At 45.7% G+C, this 26,576-nt stretch overlaps 1 protein-coding gene across 2 annotated transcripts; it reads left to right on the top strand.

The window, feature by feature from the left end:
- Positions 1-76: 76 nt before the first annotated feature.
- On the top strand, positions 77-24,944 carry LHFPL2 (LHFPL tetraspan subfamily member 2; the record flags this gene model as incomplete). Of its 2 annotated transcripts, none has more annotated exons than XM_082378472.1 (2): positions 77-506; positions 20,724-24,944. In XM_082378472.1, 2 exons carry the CDS (start codon positions 77-79, stop codon positions 20,978-20,980), a joined length of 687 nt encoding a protein of 228 aa, XP_082234598.1. In that variant the 3' UTR covers positions 20,981-24,944. The 2 variants fall into 2 exon arrangements, with proteins under 2 accessions (XP_082234598.1, XP_082234599.1); XM_082378473.1 differs by lacking the exon at positions 20,724-24,944 and adding an exon at positions 5,495-19,122.
- Between the last annotated feature and the right edge of the window lie 1,632 nt (positions 24,945-26,576).

Here is a 26,576-nt window from a genome sequence, read left to right as displayed (position 1 = left end):
CTTCCCCACCGCCCGCCGGGCTCGCCTGTACAGTTCACCCCGTGGCCTCCCGACTCCTGACGCCTCGAACATCAATATGTGTCATGTCATTGTCACCTGTCGCTCGATGCTCTGGACCCTCCTGAGTATTGTGGTGGCGTTTGCCGAGCTCATTGCCTTCATGAGCGCAGACTGGCTGATTGGAAAAGCCAAGCCCCGCGGCAGCGCCGAGCCCGGCGAGCAGGGCGGAGGCTCCCCGGAGCCCCACCACCCCACGCTGGGCATCTACGCCCGCTGCATCCGGAACCCCGGCGTGCAGCACTTCCAGCGGGAGACGCTGTGCGGGCCCTACGCCGAGACCTTCGGAGAGATCGCCAGCGGCTTCTGGCAGGCCACCGCTATTTTCTTAGCCGTGGGCATCTTCATTCTCTGCATGGTGGCCCTGGTGTCTGTCTTCACCATGTGTGTGCAGAGCATCATGAAGAAAAGTATTTTCAACGTCTGCGGGCTGCTGCAAGGAATTGCAGGTAAGCGTGCGCAGAGGGCGAGGGGGCCTGAGAGCCATGTGTGTGCACCCTCACTGCTCGTTCATTTGCTGCCACACTTGAGGAGGACGCTCTTCTGTCCGGTTCCAGGCAGCAGGCGCGCGCTGCCCCCATCGCTCCCTTTCCCTGTGTCACTCCCCTGAAGCGAAGGAAGTGTCTGTTCTCTGCTCTCACCTGCTCCTCTTCCTTGCTTATTTCCTCGGGTTCTAAGTTGCTGGGTCTTGTTTGAGTAACTACTCCTACTTTCTGCTTTTCCCATTAAATTAACAGCATGCTTTCCGCGTCGTGCGTCCAGGGAAGAACTGCGGTGTGTGAGGCCCCCCTGCAGCGGGCCCTGTGTGCTGGGATGAGCGTGAGCGGGGGGGGGGGGGGGGGGGGGGGCGTTCATTCACAGGCAGTGAGCCTGGTGCTGCCACCCACTCTCGGCCCCATCCCCGGCCCCAGGATGATTTCAGCTTTCGCAGGCGAACAAGCTGGCTGGAAGGGAACTAGTATCAGCTGCTCTGTGTTTAATAATGTTCTGCTTTAAATTGTCTGTCTCCTGGAGACAATTGTCAGAATGTTCTGTGCGCTCAGATCAGAAATTACAATCTAACTCTTCCACTTTCTGGGAGTTTCTCACTAATGAGCTTGTTAGAAATCAGTGGAAAGAAAAGTATGAGCACTTTACAGGGATCCCAGAGGGGAGGCCGTGAGCTCCAAGAAAACTTCCATGGCCACCCGCATTTTCATAGGCTGTCCCATGTGGAGTTGAAAAGTGGATCTGGAACCAAGAGGGTATCAGTCTGTCCACGCTCAAGGGACTTGTTCTGAGCAGCAGAAACACACACACACACACCAGAGTTTGACACACACACACACACACACACCAGAGTTTGAAGACATCCTCAGGAAGCAGAGGAGTAGACTCTTGCTTTGATTCTCAGGAAGAAAATTCACTTTTTAAACAACCACAACCAAGGTATTTATTAATCTGAACTCTAACAGGAGAAACAGCAATCCACTTACAACCCTCATTGAAGGGCACATCCTGTAGCTGCGTTCACGGGGCTGCTGACAATGAAGATAAGCACTGAGCCTGGCATCCAGGCCTGTAAAGAAGCAGACCTCGAATGAATTAGCTCTTGCCTGCCTTATAGCAAACTCTTGAGCTCAGCAGGGCTGGCTTCCAAACAAACAGGTCAAACAGCAGTTTTTTTCCCAAACAGCTGATAAGATGATGTTTTCTGTTTCTCAAACCTTAGGGGGCCCCATGTGTGTATGTGGGGGAGAGGGTAATGGGCCCAGAGAAATGACAGAGGACCTGCTTCACAGTCATGCTCTGTTTCAATGGGGGATATACTCGTGACAGATCTCAGGACCCCTCATCTCTTTATCTGCCAGGATCAGCCGTACCATGAGAGACCCAGGCACTCATAGGCACTCACGGAATTTGGGAGGCCAGGATTCTCATTTTCAGCTTTGCTACTAACTTGCAGTTTCACTTGAGATAAATGCACCAATCCTGTGGATCTTGGCATTCCTCTTCTGAAAGATAGGGAGATTGGAAAATATGATCCTATCTTAGATTTTTGATTCTGTGAAGCTCATTGTCCCCCTTTTGATTCACTTCTCAAATCTGCAGTTCATCCCCTAAGCTTGGATTTTCATTTCCCAGAAATATTCATTAAGGTAGGTTTCCATACTGGTTCATCTTTTTCTTGTCAGAGAAATACCTCTACTTTATCCCCCCAGGCACACAGTGCCTCGGGGGGCATGTGTATCTTACAGCTTGCTGAGGAGTGTTACCAATGTGTTACTAAAGCTTTTGAAAAGTCAAAATAAACATGTAGATGAAGGGAAGCCAGTTTACACAAATAATTAATCCTGTTGAAGAGTCCTGGTTGACCAGAGAGGCGTATTTCTGCTCAGTCTGCCCTGACTATATTTTATTTGCTTATCTTCGATGACTTAATGCCTTTATTATGAGTTTTGTCAATATGCTGGTATGCAGATCAGACTCCTGGTTTGTCATCCATAGGAATGCTTTTCATCTTGAGAAACTTAGTGCTTTCCAGCAAAGGAATGGCCATTTACAGTAGGGTGGGACATCTTGGGCCATACCACCACAATCGGTCTTTTGCAATCAACTTGCAGAAAATTAGATGTCTTTCAGTCTCAAAGACTGTTTACGTGCAGTTTTTAATAAGGTGTTACTCCAGTGAATTTAGTCTCTAAGAATGTGGATTAGTCCAACAAGTCTTTTGGTGCTCTTGTTTGCTGTTTCACATAAATGGCAAGAGTGTTCATTTTGGCACAAAGATGAGTACATATTTTAGGTATTATTCATACACTCCAGTGAGTTATTCTTGACTTTTCTCTTTCTCTCTGCCTCAGGCCTCTAGGAAGAAGGGCTGGGGAGAAGGGAGCAGTAGCACACCCAAGATGCTGGACTGTTGGTCATCTGTCTCCCCAAAGTCTTGATTTTTCTAAAAGAAATTTTTCTCCTCATCCCCTTTCACTTTTGTTCCCTATGCATACATATGGCATCTCAAAACGTCTGAAATTGCTAAAAGTTGGCCAGAGGCAGAGATTCCTGTACAGTGAGATTCTGCCTCTCTAGGGGGCCACTGATCTAAGGCTAAGAACTGAAATACAGGAAAGTGGATTCTCTTCACCTCCCAGCCCAGCAGCACCCCTCTGAGAAGAAATCATGGGAAGGATGGACTGACTGAACGCTGGTCAGCTGGCTCCCTCATGTTGGGGAGGGGAGGAGGGGCACATCTTTGAGGGATGCTTAGTGGGCTCTTTCTCCAATAGTAGAGGTCTCCACCAGGCAGTTCAAGCCAGCATCGGTGGCAGCTGTGGCCCTTGAATCTATAGCTTAGAGAGTTGCCCCCTGGGTGTCTGAAGCAGCTGACTTGCTTTCTGTCCTCTTGGCTGGTCTCTAAGAGCATCTGGTCAGCCCCAGCCTCAGCCAAGGGCTTGCTGCAGCTGTGAGCATCAGTCTCTGCTCTCCCCACAAGCCCTCTCTCAACTCTGGATCCGTTTGACATTGAAACAAATGGTGAGAAAGGAGACTGTTGCCAAAGCAACGAAAGGATCCTTCAGAAAGATACTCAGACTGTGTTTGTTCTTACAACTCGCATTGGCAAAAATGACATTTTTGTAAAATGTAACTGGGTGACAAATTACAGGCTATCTAGTATGCCTTTACTATGCCTGATCTGAAAGGCCACAGGCTGCATAGCTGTCACTGTCCATAGTATAACAAAAACCATCAAAATCTTAGTATTTTGATTTTAGAAGTCGGGTGTAAAAGAATCTGCTGCCTCAGTGGAAATCTCAAAATTTGTGTTACTTAAAAAAACAAATGAAAATACACGTATTGACTATTAAGCTAATTCAGATAGCAGGGTTCGCCTTCAAGGCCTTACCTAATGGTGGGCACCCAGCTGACACTTCTCAAATGCTCATGTACAAATGCCCCGGCTGTTCAGTAGGCGCCCTCAGCAGCAATTAGAGCTCAAACCTCATCTGGCCCTGGATCAGCCCTGACCTCACCTTAAAGTGTCTGTGAAATGTTAACCAGTCTGCCTCATCTCTAAGCCTCAGTTTTCTTACTTGGAAAACGGGTATAGTAGTAGTACATACCTCAGGGTGGTTTTGAGGATTAAATTAGATAATATATGAGAAAGGCTTTTAAGCACACATAGTAAATAGTAAGTGGTAGTAGCTATATGATGATTATTAAAGTATTTATGCTTTCTTGGCAGGTTTTAGTACATTCCTTTGTGTTCCCTACAATTGCTGCATTCTAAGGAATAGGGTCTTTAGAACTGACCTTGTTCTGTCAAAACCAAATGTTAACTACATTGTAAAGTGCCATTCCTGGCCCCTTAATAGCCTGCCTTTGTTGGGACTGAAGAGCGCAGAGCTGTCCTGTGGCTCCTATGGGCCTCTGGGTGTCCTCAGGCATTTTTTTAAAAGCTGAATTGATAGGAAAACAAAGCTTCTTCCTCTCACTCCTCTTCCCCTGACCCGTGCATTCTCCATCCTTTCCTTTCTGGAGGCGGCTTCTAGCGGTTGAGTCCTGATTGCAGGTGGCTTCTCAGGCTCCGCTTGCAGAATAAATCACAGGCTGATTGGTCTTCACTGGGTGAGGACTCGTCCGGGACTTGGCAGAGCCAGAAACACACGTCAGTTCATAGCCCTCTGGGATTCATTACAAAAGCTGGGGAATCAGCCAGCAGGGTCGTTTTCGCCAGCTGCCTTCCTTAGGCTTTGACCTGGATGTGGTCCACAGTGAAAGCGTAGAATGCAAAGATCCAGGTTTTGCATGACAGCATCAAGCAGTTTGGGTTTGGAAATGCATGTAGGGCCCCCTTAGAAGTCTGTGGAATCCCCGGTGACTCAGGTCTGGGACGGGGCCACGGCAGTGAGCTCAGGAGTTGGCGCACTGCTGCTGGCCCGGGCCGTTCCCCTGGGGTTGCCACGAGGCTTGGACTAGCGTGTGAGCTTCTGGCCTGGCTGCCTGCTGTCTTCCAGTCCTGCCTCGCCGGCTCTGTGCTGCTTCGTGTCTGGTTGGCTCTCACGCTGTCTAGTCCCTGTAGCCCTCTGTCTGTCTGCACCGCGTTCAGCCCAGCAGGATGGCCTCAGCGAGCTGCCCCACCAGTGTGACTGGATAGATCACTGTGGCGCCATCCACGCCCACTGGCATCGCTCTCTGCAGCGGGGGGTCAGGGCCTGCTGTGCAGACTCAGTTTTCTTGGAAGTGAGCAATGATTGAGGGTGAAGGAGAACAATATGAAAAAAAGAAAGGGCAAGGAATAAAAGACGGATCTTAGAGAGAAGACAAGTGGAGGGTTTTGTCTCTGCTGCTTGCAGAATTGCTTTGTCGTAGTCCGGCACGCGTGGGGAAGTCGGGGTGGGCATGGGAGATACACCATGACTGCTGTCTGGGTCTTGGCATTCTCATTGCTGTCTTTCAGAGGGTGAAAGACAACCACGACTCAACCTGGTCGCAGCGTCCGTTTTGACTTATCCCATGCCCTACCTGTGCACTCCCAGTGACCACGTAGGTCACTGGAGAGGAGAGAAGGAAGAACAGGACTTGGGAAACTTGGGGAGAGGGGAGGAGATTCCTGACTCTTTCGGAGACCTGGCCCCATTTTACACCTGAAAAATTCACCTTGCTTTCTCTGAGAAGGTGGTGTGACCTTGGTCGCCCGACTTCCAAATACCTTCAAAGAAAAGACGTGAGGGAAGCAGAGGGAGCATCTCCTACTTCTCCTTAGAATGAGGCACTGGAAGCTTCTGGCTGTCTAAAGGAGGCTCTGGATTTCTGGCTCTCCAGACAGATAACGCCTCCACCAGAAGTCACATGTAACCATTCTATGTCTGAGTCAATTTAAGAGTACCCCTGACGATAACGCATTTACTCATTCATCAACCTTGCGAAAAACTAAAGAATGCCAAAATGCTATAAGGCAGGCCAGAATTAAATTTCAATCCAAGGAGCTTTTATTGGATGCCCAATAAATACAAAGACCTACAGACTCAGGTCTACAATTTCTTGAGTTTCTGCTCCAAAACCATATTAGAGAGTCATTGCTTTAGAAGCTGTACCCTAGAAAAGCAAAAACAAAACAAAGTATCATCATATATAAAGGGAGCAAAAGAATTCAACTGTATCATTAGAGGAAAAACAAAACTACTGCCTAAGAGCAAGTGGACCAAGCAGGCATTAATCTGAGTAAATCTAGGGACTGGGATCTCTTTTTAAAGAATCAGTTGGAAAATCTAGACAAAAAATTGCAAACTCTCTTAAAATTCAGATAGAATATGCAATTGATATGCAAATAAAGTACTTTGCTATGGTAACCACTTAATTGTAGACAAATAATCTCAGAGCCCTGGATGATCTATGTTCCGATTCCAGTAACAAATCATCACGTTAAGTATGGCTCTGAATATTTATACAAGTGGTTCAGGCACTCTGATTTAAGAACTTAATGCAACGGTGGTGTTCTTCTAAGCTCTGAGGTCACTTCAGAAGTAATCTGTGCACTCTTATGTGCCCAGGCACAGTTAGCCATAGTTATGAGTTCAGTTGTTGTATAGAGGCTTCCCAGTAGCTTTATTAATTGGCCCTCAATCTCATTTATTAAAAGATAGCCCCCAGTACAGATGAAACCTAAAATACACATATTGAGAAAATGAAGCCAATATTTAATAAAATTTCAAACCAAAATACTCAGTGGCTATGTGTTCAGAGTCGAGAGGCCAGCCTCAGGGCCCTAGTGTTGAAAAGATGGCACCTGCTTTGTTGCAGGAATTATTTAACATTATCTGGACCCCAAAACTTCAGCAGGCAAGAAATTTACTTACTGTTCTGAAAATTTCAGAGCTCAATAACTAAATTTTTTAAGTGTGTTTTATTCTGCTATGCACTGCATTTGATGTTGGGGGGGGCAGCTTACTTTGAATTATGAGTGTATTTTGGTTAGAGTCAAACAGGAGCTCTTTCTAATCCTACATGTTGGATGAATAATTTATCAAGAAATAGTTTATAAAGTTCTTCCAGTTGCATAGAAACAGTTTAGGAAACACCTTCTCACTTGGAATGCAAAGTAAAATTTTATCACTAACTCATGGGAAGGAATAATCTGACTACATTAGTTTGTTGGGATGCATTTTAACAGGTAAGAGTTAAAGTTTTAGAAACTGCCAGGGAAGTAATTTGCATATAAACATGAATCATTGCTGAGAAAGGTTTAGGGAGGCTTCAGCGTGGGAGAAACTGCATCTTTCTTGTGGATTGTTTCTCCACATATTCTAGGGGCATCTGACAATTCTTAATTGATGGTCATTAATTTTGAGTAATTGTAACAGAAACTTCCTCTGGGGGGCTTGGCTGTAAGGTCTTTTTATGACAACTATGCTCTGATTGTCTTCCAAAGAATTCTCTTTATTGCTTTGTCATCCGTTCTCCACCCACCACCCTGGAAGAGTATTTTTCTTGCCAATTATAATTCCATGGAAGTGTTTTTAGTAGAAAACAAGTACCCTACTAGACTCCAGGGAGACGGTATAAGCATTAATACAAGCTTTAAGTAAAAAATTACTGACACCGATCCTTCACTTTTCTTCTCCTTCCCCTCAGAAAATCTTGTTGGTTAAAAACCTCTAATGTTATTGATCATGTACTAAAATGACATGTAGATATAATCTGCTCTGCAAAGACACTGGTTATCAGCTGAAAACCCTTTTCATTACCAGTGACCTCCCATTTCTGACCTCCCATTTCTGATCTGGCCTTCAAAGCAGAGTTTTTAAATGTCAGTTGGGCCCAGTCTAGCTTGTCCATAAATCCTTGAAACTTTAAAATGAGGTGCAGTGAAAACTCTTTACCTTTTTACTTATACAGTAAACAAACAGGCTTCTTAGAAAGATGTCCCCATCCTAACACACACCCCCCCAGCGGCCTCTCACTGCCTTTGAACAAGGGGCGGGTCCACTCTACTAAGGTTTGTCGACTGAAAAAAAAAAAGAAAAAAGCACAACGTGAGAGTTGTAAGTTCAGTTTTATTGGGGGCAAAATGAGGACTATAGCCCAGGAGACAGCATCTCAGATAGCTCTGAGGAACTGCTCGAAGAGGTGGGGGGGAAGGTCAGTATATATGTGATTTTGGTGAAGGGGGTACATGCAGTCAGACACACATTTTTTGCAGAAGGTTGCTGCTAGTCTGGTGAAGGTTACTGCTAGTCACGAGGAGAAAATGTCTCTGTTAATGATTTTAGTGCTTTTCTAGATAAGAGAAGATGCAAGAATTTGGGCTCATAAAATCTTCTCCTGCAAATATCTATCTGAAGGCCTGCCTGTTCTGCCAGTTTTTCCCAGAACACAGAGTGCCTCATTCCTGATCTCCACCCTGAACTCCTTTCAGGGGGTGTTGAAGGTCAGCGGCTGCAGTGGCTAGTGACTTAATCCTTGTAGAGGCAGATGGCAAGCGCCAATTTTTAGTTTCCACCAGTCCTCAGCGAAAACGAGAAAAATAAGGACAATGTTGTAAGATTTCATAGTTGCTAAATGTGTTCAATTTAAAGAACTGTCCTTTATTCTTAGATTACATCCTTTACCCTTTTTGTGTTAAAATACCCTTTTTTATGAAATGATAATGAGAGGAGATAACGGTTATTTTTAGTGTCCTTATATTAGCAAAAGAAAAAATATTGACCTCCCCGTAATTTTTCTGGAGATTTTGCTCGTGTCTGAAGTCCAGAAGCTTGGGAACCACTGTTCTAGAATATGAGCAAGGGTGTGGATTGTGACTTTTTCACAGCTCTCTAGTGTTCAGAATGGGGCCTGCTACATACACACTAGGTGCTCAGTGAATGTTGTTCACTGACAGAAACATAGTCTGTTCTGTGCTCACTAATCCGTGCTAGAAACTGTGAGTTTCTAGGCATTTGGAAAGAGTAAAGGATGTAGTAAATGCTGCTAAGTCTCAATCCTAGCATGTACTCTGCCCTCCTAGACAGAGCATAAACAAATGAGTCATCATCCAAAGAAACAATAAGAATCATTTCAGAACTGGCAGTCACTAAAACCAAATTCTGTTTGGGTTTTCTAGAATAAATCTTCAATGAAAATTTGAAAAGCCTTAGTGGGCAAAGTGATTTCAAAAGTAGAGATTAACCAAAGGTGGCAGTTCTTGGGCAGAACTCCTTGATTCATGGTATAACTAATACTTTGTTATATTACTCTTATTTATAAATTACTGTTTGAATACCCCTGACTCTGAATGGCTAACTGGCATTTGGTACTGAGGGTAGTGTCTTGGCATCTGGAGAAGTCAAGCAGGCTGGAATAGCATTGTTAATTTAGCTTTGGGGCTTGGGAGGCAAGGACCAGAACTCTTCTTGGGTAGAAGAGACCTGGGGGGCCCCATCCTGGAGTCTGTAGTTGTCATAAGCAAGATTTCATGAGAGCCTGATGCCTTAGATTGAGAGCAGCGTCCCCTGAATGTAGACATTGAGACAAGCAGATCTCTTGTTAGCACAGGATTAACTAAAACCTACTGCGTACAGGTAATGGTGAATGGTGCAAGGGTTCAGGGTTAGGAGGAGGTCAAAACAAAGATCCTCAGCTCTGTTCTGTGAATTAAGAAAGGCTACGTGGAGGAGGCGGGATGGTTAAAACCATGGCCCCGGCTGCTGGAGGAGGGATGTAATTTGGGGGCTGTCTGAGAATGCTCTCAGTGCTCGATTTTGTCTAATCAGCTACAGATGTCTCTCCTGGAAAGTTCATAGGATATGGGGTTTTTGTGGACCATTTTGTGTACGGCATTAGTATTCTAGGTAGATGTGCAGTTTCAGATGGTTCTCAAGTGCACAGAATCTCAAAGACTAAAATGTAAACAGGTTATACGGCTTACATTTTCTCCCTCTGGTCTGATGGGTTTTGTGCTTTATTTCCAGTTTTCTGCTCACACAGATTCTTCAGGAGAGGACACCATAGCGAACATTATGTTGGTTTGACCTGTTCATAGGTTTTCTTTCTAGAAGTTTTTTTTGGCCAATGGCAGCCACTCCAAGGTGACATCTATATTGCAGTAAAGGAGGCTGATGACACTCAGATTGTAATGCAAGAGAAGGGGTGGATGGAAATTCTTTATCTTGCTGTTGTCTTGCTATAGGGTTAGCAAATCAACCTGCCTGAGAATAGGTGAGCCTTTATTTTTGTGCAGCCTTCCTCTCCCCGTCATCCCCTTACAGCATTCCTGTGGTTTTTTCCACTTGAGAGCTGTTCGTCGTCATCTGCTCTCTAACGTCTCGTAGGTACATGCAAGCCAGCTTTTGAGGATATAGCAATCTCCCCTCTTCAGCTGCACAGATGCTTTTGTTTTGGAAGCTAGTCTTTGGTGTGCAGTAAAGCAGCAGCCTGGATTTGAGTCCCAGCTCCACCACTGATTAGCTGTGTAACCTTACTTAATCCCTCTGTGCCTCAGTTTCCTCATCTGTCAAATGATGATATTAATAGTACCAACCTCGTAAGATCCTCTCACGGAGAGAACTCTCATTTGAGTTATATTTAAAGTGCTTAGCCGGTGCCTGGCACATTGTAGTGCTTAGCACTTAACTGCTGCCGTTGTTACTATAACAGTTATCATTATGATCACTAAAAGGTTCTAATCACCTGTAGAAACTTCCAGCTTTAAAGTCTTAGTTGCGAATGTGTAAAATTGGGGGAGGGTGTTTATAGCTTAAACTCCATGTCATCTTTGCTTGGAATCTCCCATTTTTACCGTAGAAGATCTTTCCAAAATGTTCTTCCAAAAATGAGAAGACTAGAAAGGAAATGGGAATCAGCAATGACACGTGCAGTTGGTCGACAGCACAGTACGTGTAGAGGGCTGTGCTGGCTTTGGGGTGGAGATGGAGGTGGCAGCCGAGGAGCAGAACACACCCCCCACTGCTGTCCAGTTTATAATCCAGCGGGAGTTCATCTGAGCCAAATGTACGTACTTTGAGGCATCTAAGAGACCTTGGAGCCAGTGCTGTTCTATTATGGGACAAATGCATAGTATGTCACAGTAAGATTCCTAGTTTTTACTATCATTGTTCTGGATAATCTTCCAGATAGTTGGTTAACCATTTACTTGTAATTTTTTATTTAAACTTTTTACCCATGAAATTCTGAGTTGCCTCTCTTCTTGAAAGAGTGTAGGGGACCTAGTTCAGCCTTGCCTTGGTGAGTGAGAATGATCACTACAGCCTGTCTCCAAAGTCCCTGCACAGGAGGAGTATACAGGTTCATACTGTGATCTTTGGAAAGAGAACAGCTTGATGGCAAATTCGTTGGTCTGACATGGTGCCCTCCTCAAAGCACAGTCTTAATAATACCTGACAGTTTGCCTTAGGGTATTGTGAAAGAGAAAAGGTCCCTACCTAGCAACAGTTGATGACTTTCAAATAGCTATTGGGGACTGCCAAAATGACTTCCAGCTGTCAGCATGGAAGATGACTCGGGAAAAAATAAAAATTTAGACAGAAAAGAGAGGTAAACATACAGATAAATGTTAACTAGCAGGCCTAGGTTGTTGTGTATCACTCTGTACATCAGTTGTACCACATGATGGTCCCAGACTTAGAGTTAAGTAACTAAACGTGTTATTCCTCTTGGAAGCAGAGAATCACCTCCTCTCCCTCCCCTGACCACCCCCCCCACCACCATCACTCCACCTGCGGTTGATCTATGACACTGTCCTCAGGGCTGCTGATGGGAGTGGGTATTTTCCTGGGCCGTCAGCAGTTCTACATTCCTGCCTTCAGTGCCGGCACTTTCTGTCAGTCTCTCCATTCTCCAGGCTCATGCTGCTTCTAGACACCGCCCTTACCACTTCTGCAAACTGCCATGGTCCACCTCCCTCCTCATTCCCCCTGGTGTACCCTTCTGCCACCTGCCATTTTCCTGAACTTCTCCAGGTTTATCCCTGCACTGCGCCTCCCTTCCCAGCTGGTGTCCGGGGCAGTTCCCACAGTCAGCCACAGCATGTCTTTATAGATGTCATTACCGCAGCCAAGCAGAGTTGGAAACAATTTCAGAGTTTTGAGGCTAAAATGATCTCTAGATTACTGAAAACTTATTACATTTAATTGACTTACTGTTTTTTTCTATGTCCTCTCCCGACAAAGATCTATTTTCTGTAGCCAGAAAGGAGATATTCAGTGCTTGCAGTCAAGTAGAAGGCCAGTCCCATGGTTTGGCCCCTTTGCGTGTTTCATTAGTAAGTGTGGCTGGTGGGCTGTTAGGCAAAACTGCCGAGCCCTGGGGTTCACCGTTATCGAATGCAGCTTTTCCTCCAACCATTTAAAAAACTTGGCAAGAACTTAAAATGGCTTCATTTTAAAATGTAACCATCCACATCACAGCACTCTGTCTTTTCATTCATCCAACAAATATTTACTGAACACCTATTACACGTCAGACATTGTTCTAGGCAATTGGGATACATAAAGAAAAAACTGCACAAAGTTCTGTATCCTCATGGGGTTTACATTCAAGCTGGTGGAGACACAATAAACCAAATAATTGTACAGTATGTTAAAAACTGATGGGTGCTATGGAAGGAAAAAACAAAAGGAGTAGCCAGGGTAAGAGAGGTTGGGTATGCTGGGGTGATAAGGGGGGGAAGTTGCAATGTTAAATAGGGTCGTCAGGGTAGGATTCGGTGAGGAGACGTTCAACCAGAGACTTTAAGGAGATAGAGGAGTTAGCCATATGGGCAGTCAGGAGGAAGAGCTCTCCCGGCCAAGGGAGCAGCTGGAATGAAGGCCAGTAGGCTTTGCCGCAGAGGGATGTGGGCCCTAAGAGAGGAGTCAGGGAGGATTCTAAGGGTTTTGACCTGAGCAGGTCTAAGAATTGGACTCCCATTTGCTGAAATGAGGTCCACAGGGCAAAGGCCAGGTTTTGAAGTGGGGAGTAGGAATCAAGAGTTAGGTCTGGACATAGTTTTCAAGTACCTTGTTAGATATCCAAGTGGAGGTCAAGTAGGCAGTTGGATATGCAAATCTGGAGTCAAAGCTGGAGATCAAAATTCAGGAGATGCCAGCCTAGAGGCAGTATTTAAAACTGTGGGACCGAGTGTGATCAATAAGGAGAATGTGGAGAAGAGGACAAAGGATTGGGCCCTGGGCCCTCCAGTGTTCAGAGATTGGAAAGGTGAGGAAGAACAGCCAAGGATACCGAGAAGGGACAACCAACATGGCTTCCCATCTGGAGGCAGGACACTGGCAGATGATCATGCAAGGAGCACTGCCCTGTCTCCTTAGCTTTCCTTCACGACAGTATTGTCAGTACTTTCTGAACTTGCTGATTGAAGCTGTCACCCCCAGTAAGCCTGGAATGCTCTCTGAGCTGTGTCCCAGAATGGGGATGGGATGCAGGAAGCCAGTCACTCTCCCGTCTGATTTGTCTTGCTTCTTGTTAGAGAGATGGCCACCTGGGCAGGAGGTTGAGGGGCAGGGGGTGCGGTGACAGGGGCAGCCCCCTGGCACAGCTGAGCTGAGCACCGCAGAGACTGGAGCTCAGTCTGAGTCACAGGGTAGACCTGATAGGGATAAACACCACCAGGTGAATTTTTTTTTTTTCCCCCAGAGCTATGTTGAATGGGAAATGGATGTTTGATAGTTAGATGGTTTCCTGCTGAGTTCCTAAATGAGTCAGTGGCTGTTTCAAAGCCAGAAATAAGTTGAACTCTTGACCTCTGTTACCCAAGGTCAACTGTGTGACATACCCATCAGAGTTTTATGGTAAATGCTAAAGATAAAATTGTGATATAAATCAAGAAGGATAAAGCTTTTCTGCCCTCAAGGGGCTCAGAGTCCTGCTAGGGCATTGCTCTATCCTCAGGGCCGAGAATAATGCCTGCCACTTAGCAGGTAACTCAGTAAATTGAGTTGAATATACAAAAATAACATACGATAAAGAGCTGAAGAGGGGTGTGCACAGGGCAGTGGGAACACACAGAGAATAACATGCTGGCAGGAAGTGGTGACAAATGTCACACAGAGGTGACGTTTGGGCTGGGATGGGGGGAGGGTATTTCCAGGTGGATGAGTGCCCAAGGGGTCAGCATGAGTGAGACCCCTAGTTCAGGGAGTGGGCACTCCTCAGGAAGACCTAGTTGGAGCTCAAATGTATCAAATGATGCTAAGCCTGCTATCCGCTGTCTGCTGTGAACTCGCTCTCCAGGGATATTAGGATATTTCAGAGCTTCAGAATGAGCTTGTTACGACCTCGTGGAGGCTGAGTGTGCGGCCCTCACTGGGGGCTTCTCCCCAGGCTGCTGGTAGCGCTAACAGACGGCCATCTTTCCTTTGCAAACTGAGGTCTAGTCAGCCTTTACTATTTAGTCTGGAAGCCTGTCTGCAGAGGAGGCAGGAGTATGATGTCCAAAGACTCGCTTGTTATTCTGTACAACAGGGGCCAGCCTCTAGTTCTCACTTGTCAGGCCAGGAAAAAGGACCTCCTTCTGTACAGACAGTGGGTGACCCACAAAAGGCAAGAAACCTGGCGTCCGTTCCCTTGGCCAGCAGGTAGTGAAAGTGTGGGGTGATTGGGTGACAGACTGGCAGGGAGGGAGTCGGGGCCGACACGGCCAGGGAGAGCCTGGGAAGTAGGCACGGAGCCTTCCACGCTCTTCCTTCACAGGCTGACGGGCAGTGGCTCAGACTCGGCTTCCCCGTTCCTAGCGTCCCGGACGCTTAAAGCTGGAGGTGTGGTCACCTTCAGACCAAGTAAAATATTATTTATTGTATTCAGCAACTCCTAGTCTTTCCAAAATTGGGGGCTTGGCAAGATTATGGAGGTTGTTTCCCCCACCTAAGGGATTTGATTAAAACTTATATTTGATAACATACTATTTGATTTCAAGGCAGTAGCAAGAGAATTACCTAAGATATATAATTTTGTGGCTGGTCTAATCACAGTCAGTGCTGACTGTTGATCAGGAAGACTATGACTTGACTTTTCCCAGGGTGTTTCATTCATTTTATTTTTTAGCACCTTTTTTAAGGCACTGGGAACTCAGCCATGAAACACAGCTCCTACCCTCTCCCTTTCAGAGCTCATGGAGTCTAATTATTTGAATTAAACCCAAACCACGTGTTTAGGTCACCCATAGACTCTAAAAATTCCTGTGTAGCAGGATAGAACTGCTGGGAATCCAGGGTTGAGTCTGAAAGCTCCTTCCAGGTAGGGGAAAATATTACTAAAATGGCAGAGGGACATGATGGGTGTTGCAATGTGATAGCTGGTGCCCATGAGAGAGCCAGCACCCTATGGTGAGCCTTGGTAAATTGTCAGGGCTCTGTCTCCAACCTGGCGTGGCATCTGTGAGGTAGTCCAAGTGACTAACCATCCGTTCCCTTTCATTAATTTCTTTCTTAATTAATTTCTTCCCCAAATAAGGTTGAGTCATCCCCCGGGTGACCCCCATGGTGAGCATATGCTGGCATCTTCTAGTCCTCTTGGTACAATGAACTGGGAGGCTGTTAGCAAGAGAAAAGACAGGCTACAAGGGAGAGGATATCTCTTAAGGCTGGGGAAAATGGTACCTTCTTGGGTATCATCAAGTCGAGCCACTGCAGAAGTTACCAGCCCTCCGAACTGCCGGTGGTTTCTTGCAGTGGTGGCTGTTTTCTTGGGTAGTTGGCCAGCATCATCCTGCCTGCCTGCCTTTCCTCCTCCTCCCAGCTGGGCCTGTCGCAGCTCAGCCAGGCACCAGGAAGAGATGCCAGTCAGAAGAAGATCACATGCCCACTGGCCTAGCCCCTTATTTTCTCTGCCACCCTCCCAACACACATTCACACACAACCAAAACTGTGATGTGTTAAGGCAAGGAGATGGAAAGGCCCCCGAGATAGGCTGGCCTCACTTCAGGAGCTGCGGGGGAGAGCAGACCATTTTCTGGTGTGGCTCTTATATGAAACTCAATCCAGAGCGCACCTCAGCTGACAGTCCCTGGTGCACTCCAAGTTGATGACTAGAAAAGCCACGCCACATTTGCAGCAGACTTGGTATACGTCTTACTGTGTTCTCTTGCCTGCTGTCTGATGTGCCCATCCAAGAAGTCGTGGACTTTAATTCTGTCTCGGTAGCTGGTGTCATCAAGCCTATTTGGAATCTGGGGCGTATGTCTGCTTCTAGGCCCTGGGATTCACAGGCCTGGAACAGGCAGTGTGACAGGAGAAGCCAGCCAACCAAGAGTCTCTGCATCTCCTTTCCTGCCGGGATAACGTCATTCTTGTTGATTGGCATCTGCCAAAGTTATTTTACCCTTTCTCCCCAGGGGCGCCATGGTTTAGAAAAACTGTATTGCAAAACAGATTGCACTGACGTTGATAAAGTTTTATTAAGAGTCTGCTCTGTGCCAGGCACTATTCTGAGCACCGCCCTCGTGGAGCTTAAAGTTGAGAATGGAGGTGGATTAACAATCAGAATAACTAAGTGAAGTATCAGGTTGAACCACATGAAATGACCATTTTTGTAGGTAAAAAGTGGACAGATATTGACAGTTTCATATGACTCAAAGTAATATATTCCATTTTTCAGTAATAAATGCTAAGGAGAAATAATAAAGCAAGGAAGGGGGATAGCAAGTTAAGGGAGAGGTAGGTGTTTGAAACTGTAAATAGACGGGACCAGAAGACCAAGGAGGTGGCATCTGAAGATGGCTGGAAAGCTGTCTGGAAGAAGGAAGGGCGCTGCAGCTGAGAGGAGCACGAGAGCGAAGGCCCGAGCGTGGCTGATGCTAGCGTGGCTGGAGCAGAGAGCAAGGGCGAGAGAGGCAGGCGACGGGGAGCCGGGACACACAGGACCTTGAGGGCCAGGGGGGGAAAACTGGAGTTCACTGTGAGAGCTGGGAAGCCATTCTGGGCTTCTTGATAATTTTACTCGGAAGCAGAAAGAACCTGTTGAGATGACGGCTGTGACTAAGGAGCGCTTGTCAGGGCCCAGGGGCCGGCGCCCAGGCTGCTCCGAAGCTGCGCCGGGCCCGGGGAGCAGTGGAGAGTCCGGGCCCGGTGAGGCGAGGTGAGGTGAGGTCAGGGCCGCGTGTGGCCACCTGAATCGTGAAAATTTCTGGAATTCCTTTGGTAGAAGCGCCTTTTTTTAAATACCTAGAAAGATGACAAATGCTTGTTCTATTCTTGCTCACCTGACGGCCGGCTGTTTTCTCTCTCTGACTGTCCTGTGTTTTCATGGCATTAACCAAGCTAGGGGCAGCTCTGGTGAGTGCTGGGAGGACAGGCCCACCAGCCAGGCTGCCCAGGTTGGGAGCCTGTCGTTTGGGCACACATCACATGCACTGGGGCTTGCAGACATACCAGAGCCACTTTCTGTCACCCTCCCGGGGGACTGCCCTATGGGCTTATAAATAATCAAGCTGAGGATTCTGACAGTCTCTTAAGCAGGCACCCCTTTTATGATAAGTCTCCCTGCTGTCCTTATTCGCAGATCGATTGGCCAGTAGCAGCCACAAGATTTTAAGAAGGCCTGAAGCACTTCAGGAACCTTATCTGAGCTACCAGCAAAGACAACAGCTAAGGAGAAGTACAGGGGTGAATGTTCCTGAGTGTTCTGCAAAAAGGGGTCTGATGATATTAAAATAATAGTTATTTTAAAACTGCTGGCTTCCCAGAAGGATCTGAGACAGCCACATTATTTTGTGCATCCTACAAGCCAGAGCCCAGCACAGGGTATCAGAGCTGCTACGTGACAGCAGACTCTGTGCTTTCTGTCTTCTGTCCCTAGCCCCTATCCAATGCAGGAAAGGGCGTGGAGAAAAGGGAACCCTGCTGTGATGATGGTGGGAATGTAAATTGCTAACAGCCACTCTAGAGAAGGGTTGTTAAGAAAAGTATTTTGCCATAAAGAGAAACCCTTACAATTCAAGGGTTATAATGCATATTAAAATGCATTAATTTTACTAATTGGACTTGTTTAAGCCACTTAATACAAACGATGTGTGCAATTAATATTCAAATATAAACACTATGGTCTTTTAAAAGAGAGAGCCGTTAATACTCCCTTGCCCACAGGCTGCGTGCTCGAAGTGCCTCTGAATTCTTACACAGGTCCCAGCGATGGTGCCTCTGGTTTCCAGCGCAGTAACTTAGGGCCTGAGGCAGGAAGCTCCCAAGGTTCCATGTGCCTTGGGTGAGGTTTCCTAGGGAACAAGGTGGGAATTAATCGGGATTTATCACAGGCTTAGAAATACAAAAGAATTAGCTCAGTCATCGTAGATCCCCCCAGCTGAGTTACATTTGTTCGGATGGAGAGTAGTTTATTCTTTCAAGGGTACTAACTGTAGCCTCCTCTCCCCCAGTTATGACACCTTTCAAAATATCCACCCCCGCCCCGCCCCCCCCAATAGGCCGGCCTGTCTATTCAGAACTGGTAAACTTTACACTGCTTCTGCTTCTGCATGGAAGGGGCCTGCCAAGGGCTTTAACCTGTTACCTAGCGCTAGTCTGTGTTCCAGGTTGTTGTTAGGGACACAGCGAGTACTCTTTACAGACTGTGTAATACTCACACCCACCTTATGAGTTCAGGATTAGCTCACTTTACAGGTGAGTAATCATACTTAGGTTCAAAGACTTCTCTAAGGTCACCCAGCTCGTAGAGGGCAGAGCTTGGATTCAGACCTCTGTCTTACTCCAAACCTAGAGACCGTTAACTCCTAAGTGACCGAGCACCTGGTGAGTTGCTGCTGTGGTCCACCTTCTTGCTGGTTTGTGTCCTAGCCTCACACAGGGACTACAGGGGCTTTTCTGCCATGTGACTTCTAGCCAGACATCCAGACCAGGATTGCTGGTCCGGGACTGTGCCTATGCCAGAGCACCAGCACATTCTCCACGGGCGGCCTGATCCTCGGGAGGATTTGCTCCATGCTCCCGGTCATTTCTAACCACCAGCATCTCTCCAGGTGTCTGGGCTGCTGCTCCCTTCACTTACGCCTCCCAACGCTGGATCGCATTTCCCTAGCTACGGATCACTGCCACCCGGCTCCCAGCACCCCGACCTACGGAGAAATAAGGGCTGCACAGTTAGTTAGAAAAACTTCTTTGGTGAATCGCTCTTCTTCAGACCGTGAGCGTGTAAATGGATTCCCTCTGTTCCACCCCTGCTAGAAAGCCCCGCGAGGCCTTCAGAGGAGAACAAGGGGATTAATTTGGGAAGTAGGGACAATCAGACCCCAAAACCCACTCTAGTGCCATGATCGGGGAGAAGATGCTCTCCAAGACAGCTGTGATCTGGAACACAATCTTCCTCAAACCGAATACTAGCACAAATGCAGTCGTGTCCTTTTTGTCAGGAAGTGGCTGTAAATGCCTCGGAAGCTTTGGTGTGGTAACCCCAGAGAATTTCAGTAAAGGTAGGAAAAGAGAATTTAGAGTAAGCTTAAATTAAGAGGACAGAACTGCTAGTCCAATGGATCTAAAAAACAGGTCTTTTTGACTGTGAATTAGCAATCTTGATTATTTTAGGTGACATTCTTCAAAGAAAACTATTTCTTCCTGCTACGTCGAATAAAGCCATCTTCTTCCCGCAGCACCCTTTCTACAAAGAAAGTTTTGTCGGTAAGACCTGAGGCCGCTCAGTTCCCTTCGTGGTCCGGGGATCCGGACGGCCTTGTAGGCAGCTTCCGCCGTGCGTCGGGGAGGCGCTCCCTCCCAGGCTGCCGCAGGCACAGAGCAGGCACCTGGGGGCGACTGTCTGTGCCTCACCCGCCTTGCCTTATCCTGCCCTGGAGTAGCTCCTAACCCCCAGGGCTGGCAGGAAAAAGAAGTCTCAATTTCCCAGTGAGCAGCTGGAGGAAGAGAAAAGTGGGCCTTTAGTATGGCAGTGCTGTGGGGGCGTCAGCAAAGTGGAAGCGGAGCTTCTTAGTGTCTCCTCAGAGCTGAGTTTACTTGAAGGCACTCGGACCAACGTTCTTAGGGAGTTTGCAGGTGGCCTCTCAATGTACATGTAAACACAGAGGTCTCTGTCCTAGGTATGCGGCCGGTGAATGCCAGCAACCAGACTCCTCGTGGGTTTGTCTTTAAAGCATGACACCCAGCTTAAGATGTGGTCTCTCGCGTTTAACCATGGTTCTCTGTGAATTCCCTCAGACCGGGGGGGGGCAAACTTCTCCTGCCAAAGGCCAGAGAGTAAATATTTCAGACTTACTCTGCAGGCCACAGGGTCTGTAGCAACTCCTCACCGTGCTGTTCCCGCACAAAAGCAGCCATGGGCAGTCCATAACCGAACAGGCATAGCTGTGCTCCAATAAAACCTGATTTACACAAACAAGACCCCACTTGACCTTAGTTTGCCGACCTCTGCCTTAAACCAAAAGGGAACTGCTCACTGCAGTAAGAGCCCTGTGGGAAGAAGTAGTAACAAGGTTACCTGCTTTTCTAGAAGAGAAGTTATTAGTGGGTTCACATTCCAACATGTACAAAAGAAGCTAAAAATATTTTCAATAAAGTGATTGATTGTCTTGATCAGGCCAGATTAGTTGCCTAAAACAGTCCCTAACACTTGCTATTGCAGAACGGATGCCACTGCCCAGAGCAGGCAAATCAAGTAGCCATTACACAGATGGTACAGTTGCTCACTTGCCATTGGAGAGCCGTGGGGCTTTCACCTGTTTTTCTTCTGCCCTGCAGGCCTCTTCCTTATCCTGGGTTTGATACTCTACCCTGCTGGCTGGGGCTGCCAGAAGGCCATAGGCTACTGCGGACACTACGCGTCGGCCTACAAACCCGGAGACTGCTCGTTGGGCTGGGCCTTCTATACCGCCATCGGGGGCACGGTCCTCACTTTCATCTGTGCCGTCTTCTCCGCACAAGCAGAAATTGCCACCTCCAGTGACAAAGTACAAGAAGAAATCGAAGAGGGGAAAAACCTTATCTGCCTCCTTTAGTTTGGAAGAGACATCAGTGCCGTTTTCTTGCTCGTGTAACCTTGTGAAACACTTCACTTCTGGTTCTGTCGTTTGAATCAAGTGAAGAACTAGCCTTTACCCACCAAAGCCACGTTCCACAGCCCTGAGCCTTGCCAGGACCAACGACAGGCAACACCCAGCTGCACAAAGTGACTGCACAGGAGGGCCACAGTGCAAACTGTAAGAGATGGAACATGAAAATAGTACATAAACCCTGACATGCAGTTAAGTTCTGTCAGACTCCATCTCCCCCCAAGGCTCAATGAAGGATGATGATCTAAACCATTAAAGCAGCAGTTTCTCTGGTAACAGAAGAGACCATTGGCCAGATTTGCAGGCTGTTTAGAGACGTTTCTGCACAGGTTGCATGCCTGTGAGCATCTCTGCCTCAGAGTGAGGTTTGGGGGTTGGTGCTTTTGTTTCCTCCTAGTTCTTTCAAACTGTCTCAGTTGGAGACTACAATGAAGACTGCACACCCACCGGGGAGAGGATGTGTGCTAAAGGGCCGAGCAAGACACTGTCTGTTGCTTAGCTGACCCGAGGGGTCAGCAGGGACAGTGTGGAATTCTGTGGTGGGACTTATTCTAGGCTGAATTCCAGAGTCAGGTGGATCAATTGATCTGTCACTCCAAGAGTTTAGAAATTTGAGTAAAGGAAGAATAAGGGCCTGTCCAATCATGAGAATGAAAGTACAAAATCCTGCTAGTGGAGACAGATTCATCCCACTCCCCAGCAGCCAGGCTAGCACCAGTACTGGCCCCGTCTCCTCTTCCACTGGAGATCACGTGTTCTTCTTCTAGGGCTAGGACTGCGCTTTGACTGCCAAAGGAAACCTCACTCTGTTTCCTGATTCCAGGGACAGAGGTCTCCGAGCCAGCTGTGGCTCATTCATCTGGTGACTGGGAGAGCTTACCAGAATCTCAGCGCTTGCAGGCAGACCTTTTCCCACTGTGTGGTAACCATGCTGTATTCAGCTGTATTCCCACCCCCAGCAGCAGCAGGATGGCATTCTGTGCAGAAAAAGGAGCTAGAGACGGGAGTTAAGTTCTTCTAGTTACTGGTGTTGGTCCTGAAAGCAGACTGAAATAACATTAAATTGCTCTAACTGGTGAGTTGCATCAAAGGCTTCGTTCTCAGGAAAGCACAGAGTAGACAGAAAGTTAATGCAAAATGAGAGCTAGACAAAGCTCATAGCACCTGCCTATACCTGTTTACAAAATGAATGAAACACCACTATTAAAAAGGATTCAGGGGCTTTTAATCTAGTTTCTATAAATCACCAACATAATCGATTCAGGAAAATGATATTAGCCATCACTTCAAACTTACTTTGGAACGATCAAAGTGACCAGAAAGAACCCAGTCTGGTATTATCCTGAGCTTCAGAATTGGAGAATGCGATAGAAACACTTCTTTGCAACTTAAGCAAATGGAGTGGACCTGCCAAATTTCTGGAAGGACTAAAAGGACAGGTCTCTTTAGGCTTATGAATCTGCTTACTTGAGGGCTTGCTTTGTTTTGAAAATTTAACAAATAACTATGAACCTTGTTTGGGCAAGGTATTGTGTGCTAAGCACCACCAGGCATGGAACCCTGATTCAGATTTTACAACCCTGCCCCGAGTAAATCATCTTAAAGCTGCGTGAGTCTAAAACCCTGCCTTGCTGCAGAACAAGTAATTGCTTTAGTTGTTCCATTCCAGTTTAATTCCATTCTAGCCTTCGGCCTGTACCAGAAACCGTTTTCTCTCACAGATAATGAGCTAAAGGGCAGGAAGGCGGAGGCATGGAACCAGGTCTTCATGAGCTCACCATTCTTAGACCAAGGTTCAGAGTAAGCAAGATGTACATCTGTGACTTCAAGGGGTAAATATGTATCCTCACAGCAGCCTGTCATAAGGGCTCAGGACACAAACAATAACTGTCTGACGCCACACAGAAATAATAGGTTATGGCAGCCACTGTACAGGACTCCGGTCCCTTACTGTGCATCTGTATGCTCCAACCAAGTCCTGATGCCATCACGGTCATTGATTTTTAACCCTTGGCAAGAATTTTCATTTTAAAAAAAAAGCAATTCCCTCCATCAGGCAAATAATTTAAAACCCAATTTTTTTTCCTAAATTTATCATCACAAGATTCACTCTACTTTTTCTTCTATACGAGATAGATAGATAGAGAACCCATGTTATAACACTAATTTTACAGTCTCACTCTCCTCGCAGACAAGTCATAAGCCTAGAGGATCCTCTAAGCACGTCCATCATCTTTATTGCCTGACTGTGCCTTCACTAAGGGGCGGTGGGGGGTGGGATATGCCTGGGTCACTCCGATAACAGAAGTCATGAGTGGAAATGTGACCTCTCTTGGCCAGAAGAAAGTCACTTGACAGTGTTTACTTCATTAGTCTGAATGCTACAGAAGACCCAAAAAAAAAAAAAAAAAAAAAAAACAGCACATGCACACAAACAAAACCCCAAACCACTAAAAACTGCTTAAACACTGATTTGTTAAGCAGAGCAGAGATGAAATTTCTCTAGCAGAGAAAGAGTAAAAAGGTAATGTGGGCCTTTTAAACCTTTAGTCCATTTAGCCAGGCTTCAGTTGGGATAAATGGAATATCAAAATCATGCTAGTCTAGATGAACACTGCATGGCTGTTTAAAAACCACTGAATAGGAGGAACGTGTTAGAAGGAAAGAGATTAAAAAACAGACAATCATTGACCCGCACCTATTTTTCTAATAAACTTCTATCAATCTTGTAATTGCCTCAGTCTAAAAATCTAATATACCTGGACCATTACTACTACCAGCAAGTCTTATTTATTTTTTGCCTGCGTTTGTGCTTAAAGTTTTGTGATGGGGCTGGGCTTCTCAATGAACTCCAAGAAGGCAGAAATGTTTGCTTTGGGTTCTGTGGATTTTTTTAAACCTGTGTGCTAATTCAACAATGTTACATTAATTGTGTAAGGGTTTTTGTATAGTTATCAAACATCTGTGGTGTAATGATCTTTGTTAAACATGTATTCTGTAAAGTGCCATAGTCTTTTTTATGTGTAGCATATTTAAAAAATATATATGTATATTATACATACACAAGTCTGTGTGAAAGATGTGCAATAACAAAGGTGTATGTATGTTTCGTTTTTTGGAAACTGGACAGGAGTCAGAACAGAGATTGTTTCTGTTTTGGCAAAGGAGAGTTAAACATTTTGCCTTCATGGCCTAGTCTTTAACCCATAACAATTTTAATGCTACACAAACCTATGTGAAGAAAAGACTGGTATGAAATCATTTTTTCCTGGGTCTAAATTAAAATAATCACTAGATTTATGTGAAAGTTAAGCCAGCAAGACAGGCCCAGTTAATGCTAGTCTTTCATGTGAAATGTGAAGCTGCCACGTTGCCTTTTCTGTTTGTGTGATAACTAGTAGCTGGTACATAATCACTAAGGAGCTATTTCTTAACATGCTTTGATAGACCACGTTAATGCTAGACCACTATTTAAGGGCTAATCTCACACCGTCTTAGCCATAAGGGTCTGCTTAGGACAGACCTCTCTGTGCAATAACATGTGGCCACTGGAAATCCCTGGCCGGCGTTTGTATTTGGGCAGCAATGACTCCCAAGGGCCAAAAGAAATAAAAGCACGACTGGGATTTCTTCTGAGACTGTGGTGAAACTCCTTCCAAGACTGGGGGGTCATGAGGTGCTTTGGAGGAACTCAGCACCATTTGATATTCAACAGCCACTTGAGCCAAATATAAAATTGTATTACCGCTGATGGACTCAATTTGAGCCTTTGAATTTCTGGTTATCCTATTATATTGTAAACTAATACATTATTTGTCTAGCATTGATTAGGTTCCTGTGCATATGTATTTTCACAACATGCTCCCCTACCCTCCCCAGATATGAATTAAAACCAGATTTTGCAAACTCATTCTGATTCAAGTCTCAGTATATTGGTTTCAATATGATGTGTATAATTTCATCAAGAAAATATCTACCAATCAAATTTTAAACACTAACTTATATGTAATAGTGATGACAGGAAAAAAGATATTCAGGTATTTTAACTATGCCATTCACTAGTAACATATATACACCTACCTTAGGTTAGCTTTAACTTCAAGATAAGTATATATTTCTTTCTTGGAGAAGCACTGATGTAATTATAAATAGGGAGAAATAAAACCCTCTCAAATACTATACAGGTATCTTAATTTTAAAGTAAAGAAATATGGAAATGCTTCAAAGTATTTAAAAAGCTTTATAAACAATGTAAAGAAATGTGTATAACAAGGGAAAAGTCAACAGAAGGACACATTCACCCCTTCCAAAATACCAAAATTAAAAGCCAGTCATGGAGCAGTTCACATCCACATTTCCTGAAGGTAATCCTGCCCATAAAAAACCTCATCTAGAAGCAGAATTCTAATTTAGAAACTCAAAGAAGACACTAACAACCCTTTTCATAAACTCTTACTCAACTCTCTGTATCGCGTGAAGCACTTAGTGATAGAACATACAAAAATAGCTATTTTCCTGATCTAGGGCCTGTGACAGCTGAAACTACATGTATGCTTTGGCTTCTAAACATACCTGACACATGCCAGATTTCTAATAGGAATCAAAATTAAAACTGACAAAATTACCCAAATCAATAAAGGCAAAATTCTTCCAAATTATGATCTAAATAATCCAAGCGAAATTGGACATTTTCAGTTGCTTTTTCAGCTGTTGTTACATCTTCCTCAAAACTTAATCCGCAGGAGAAAGGACCCTGGCTTTAAATTGAGGCACAGGCTGGGTAACCTTCACCTGTGCTTCCCATTTCATCCTTAGTTTTTACTTAGCAATTTTGCTACCGGATCAACTTTCCATGACTGGTCTTCCCGGAACACACTGCATTCAACTTACTCCTAGCTCACCTTAAAAGTCTTTGCTTAACATAATAACAGTCTTGACTATCCTGGGCATTTCCTTTAAATGGGTTATTTCAGTAGCTTCCAATAATTCAGTACCTTTTTAGACTCTCAAACACTAAAGGTACGAGCATCAAAGCAGCCTTTTAGCCTCCTCTCCAAAGCAGCAAGAACCAGTAACTGTCTTGATTTCAGGGCCCTATCTGGTTGCTTAGTCACTTGGCTGGGGGCACCCGCTGCTGCCCCTGCTATCTCCTCCCTTACAGCTTCCTCCTCACCCTGCACAGTTCTGCAAGATAACTCTTTAAGACATGAACGGCTCGTTTTGCTTAGATACACAGGATGTAAATACAAGCATAAATGAATAAGAGGAAGTAGTAAAACCACACGGAAAAGAAAAATCTATCAAATAACTTGTAGCTCTTAGTGGCTCTTTGGCTTTTTATAGCCAAATATCCTGAAAAACCTGATACCTATATGCAAGCAGTCCACCAAGTGCCCGTGTTTGGGAGAAACCACCAAAATTTATTCTCGAGAGAAGGAAGCCTGAATTAAGGCAGGAGATAGTGAAGACAATGAGATGAAGTGAGTTAGGGAGAAAGAAGGGACAGCTTGGGGACTGACTGGAAGCAGCTGGGGGAGGAGGG

The sequence above is a fragment of the Balaenoptera borealis genome, assembly GCF_965194805.1.
Source record: "Balaenoptera borealis genome assembly, chromosome: 2".
NCBI classification, from domain to species: Eukaryota; Metazoa; Chordata; class Mammalia; order Artiodactyla; family Balaenopteridae; genus Balaenoptera; species Balaenoptera borealis.
This window is presented reverse-complemented; position numbering and strand designations above follow the sequence as displayed.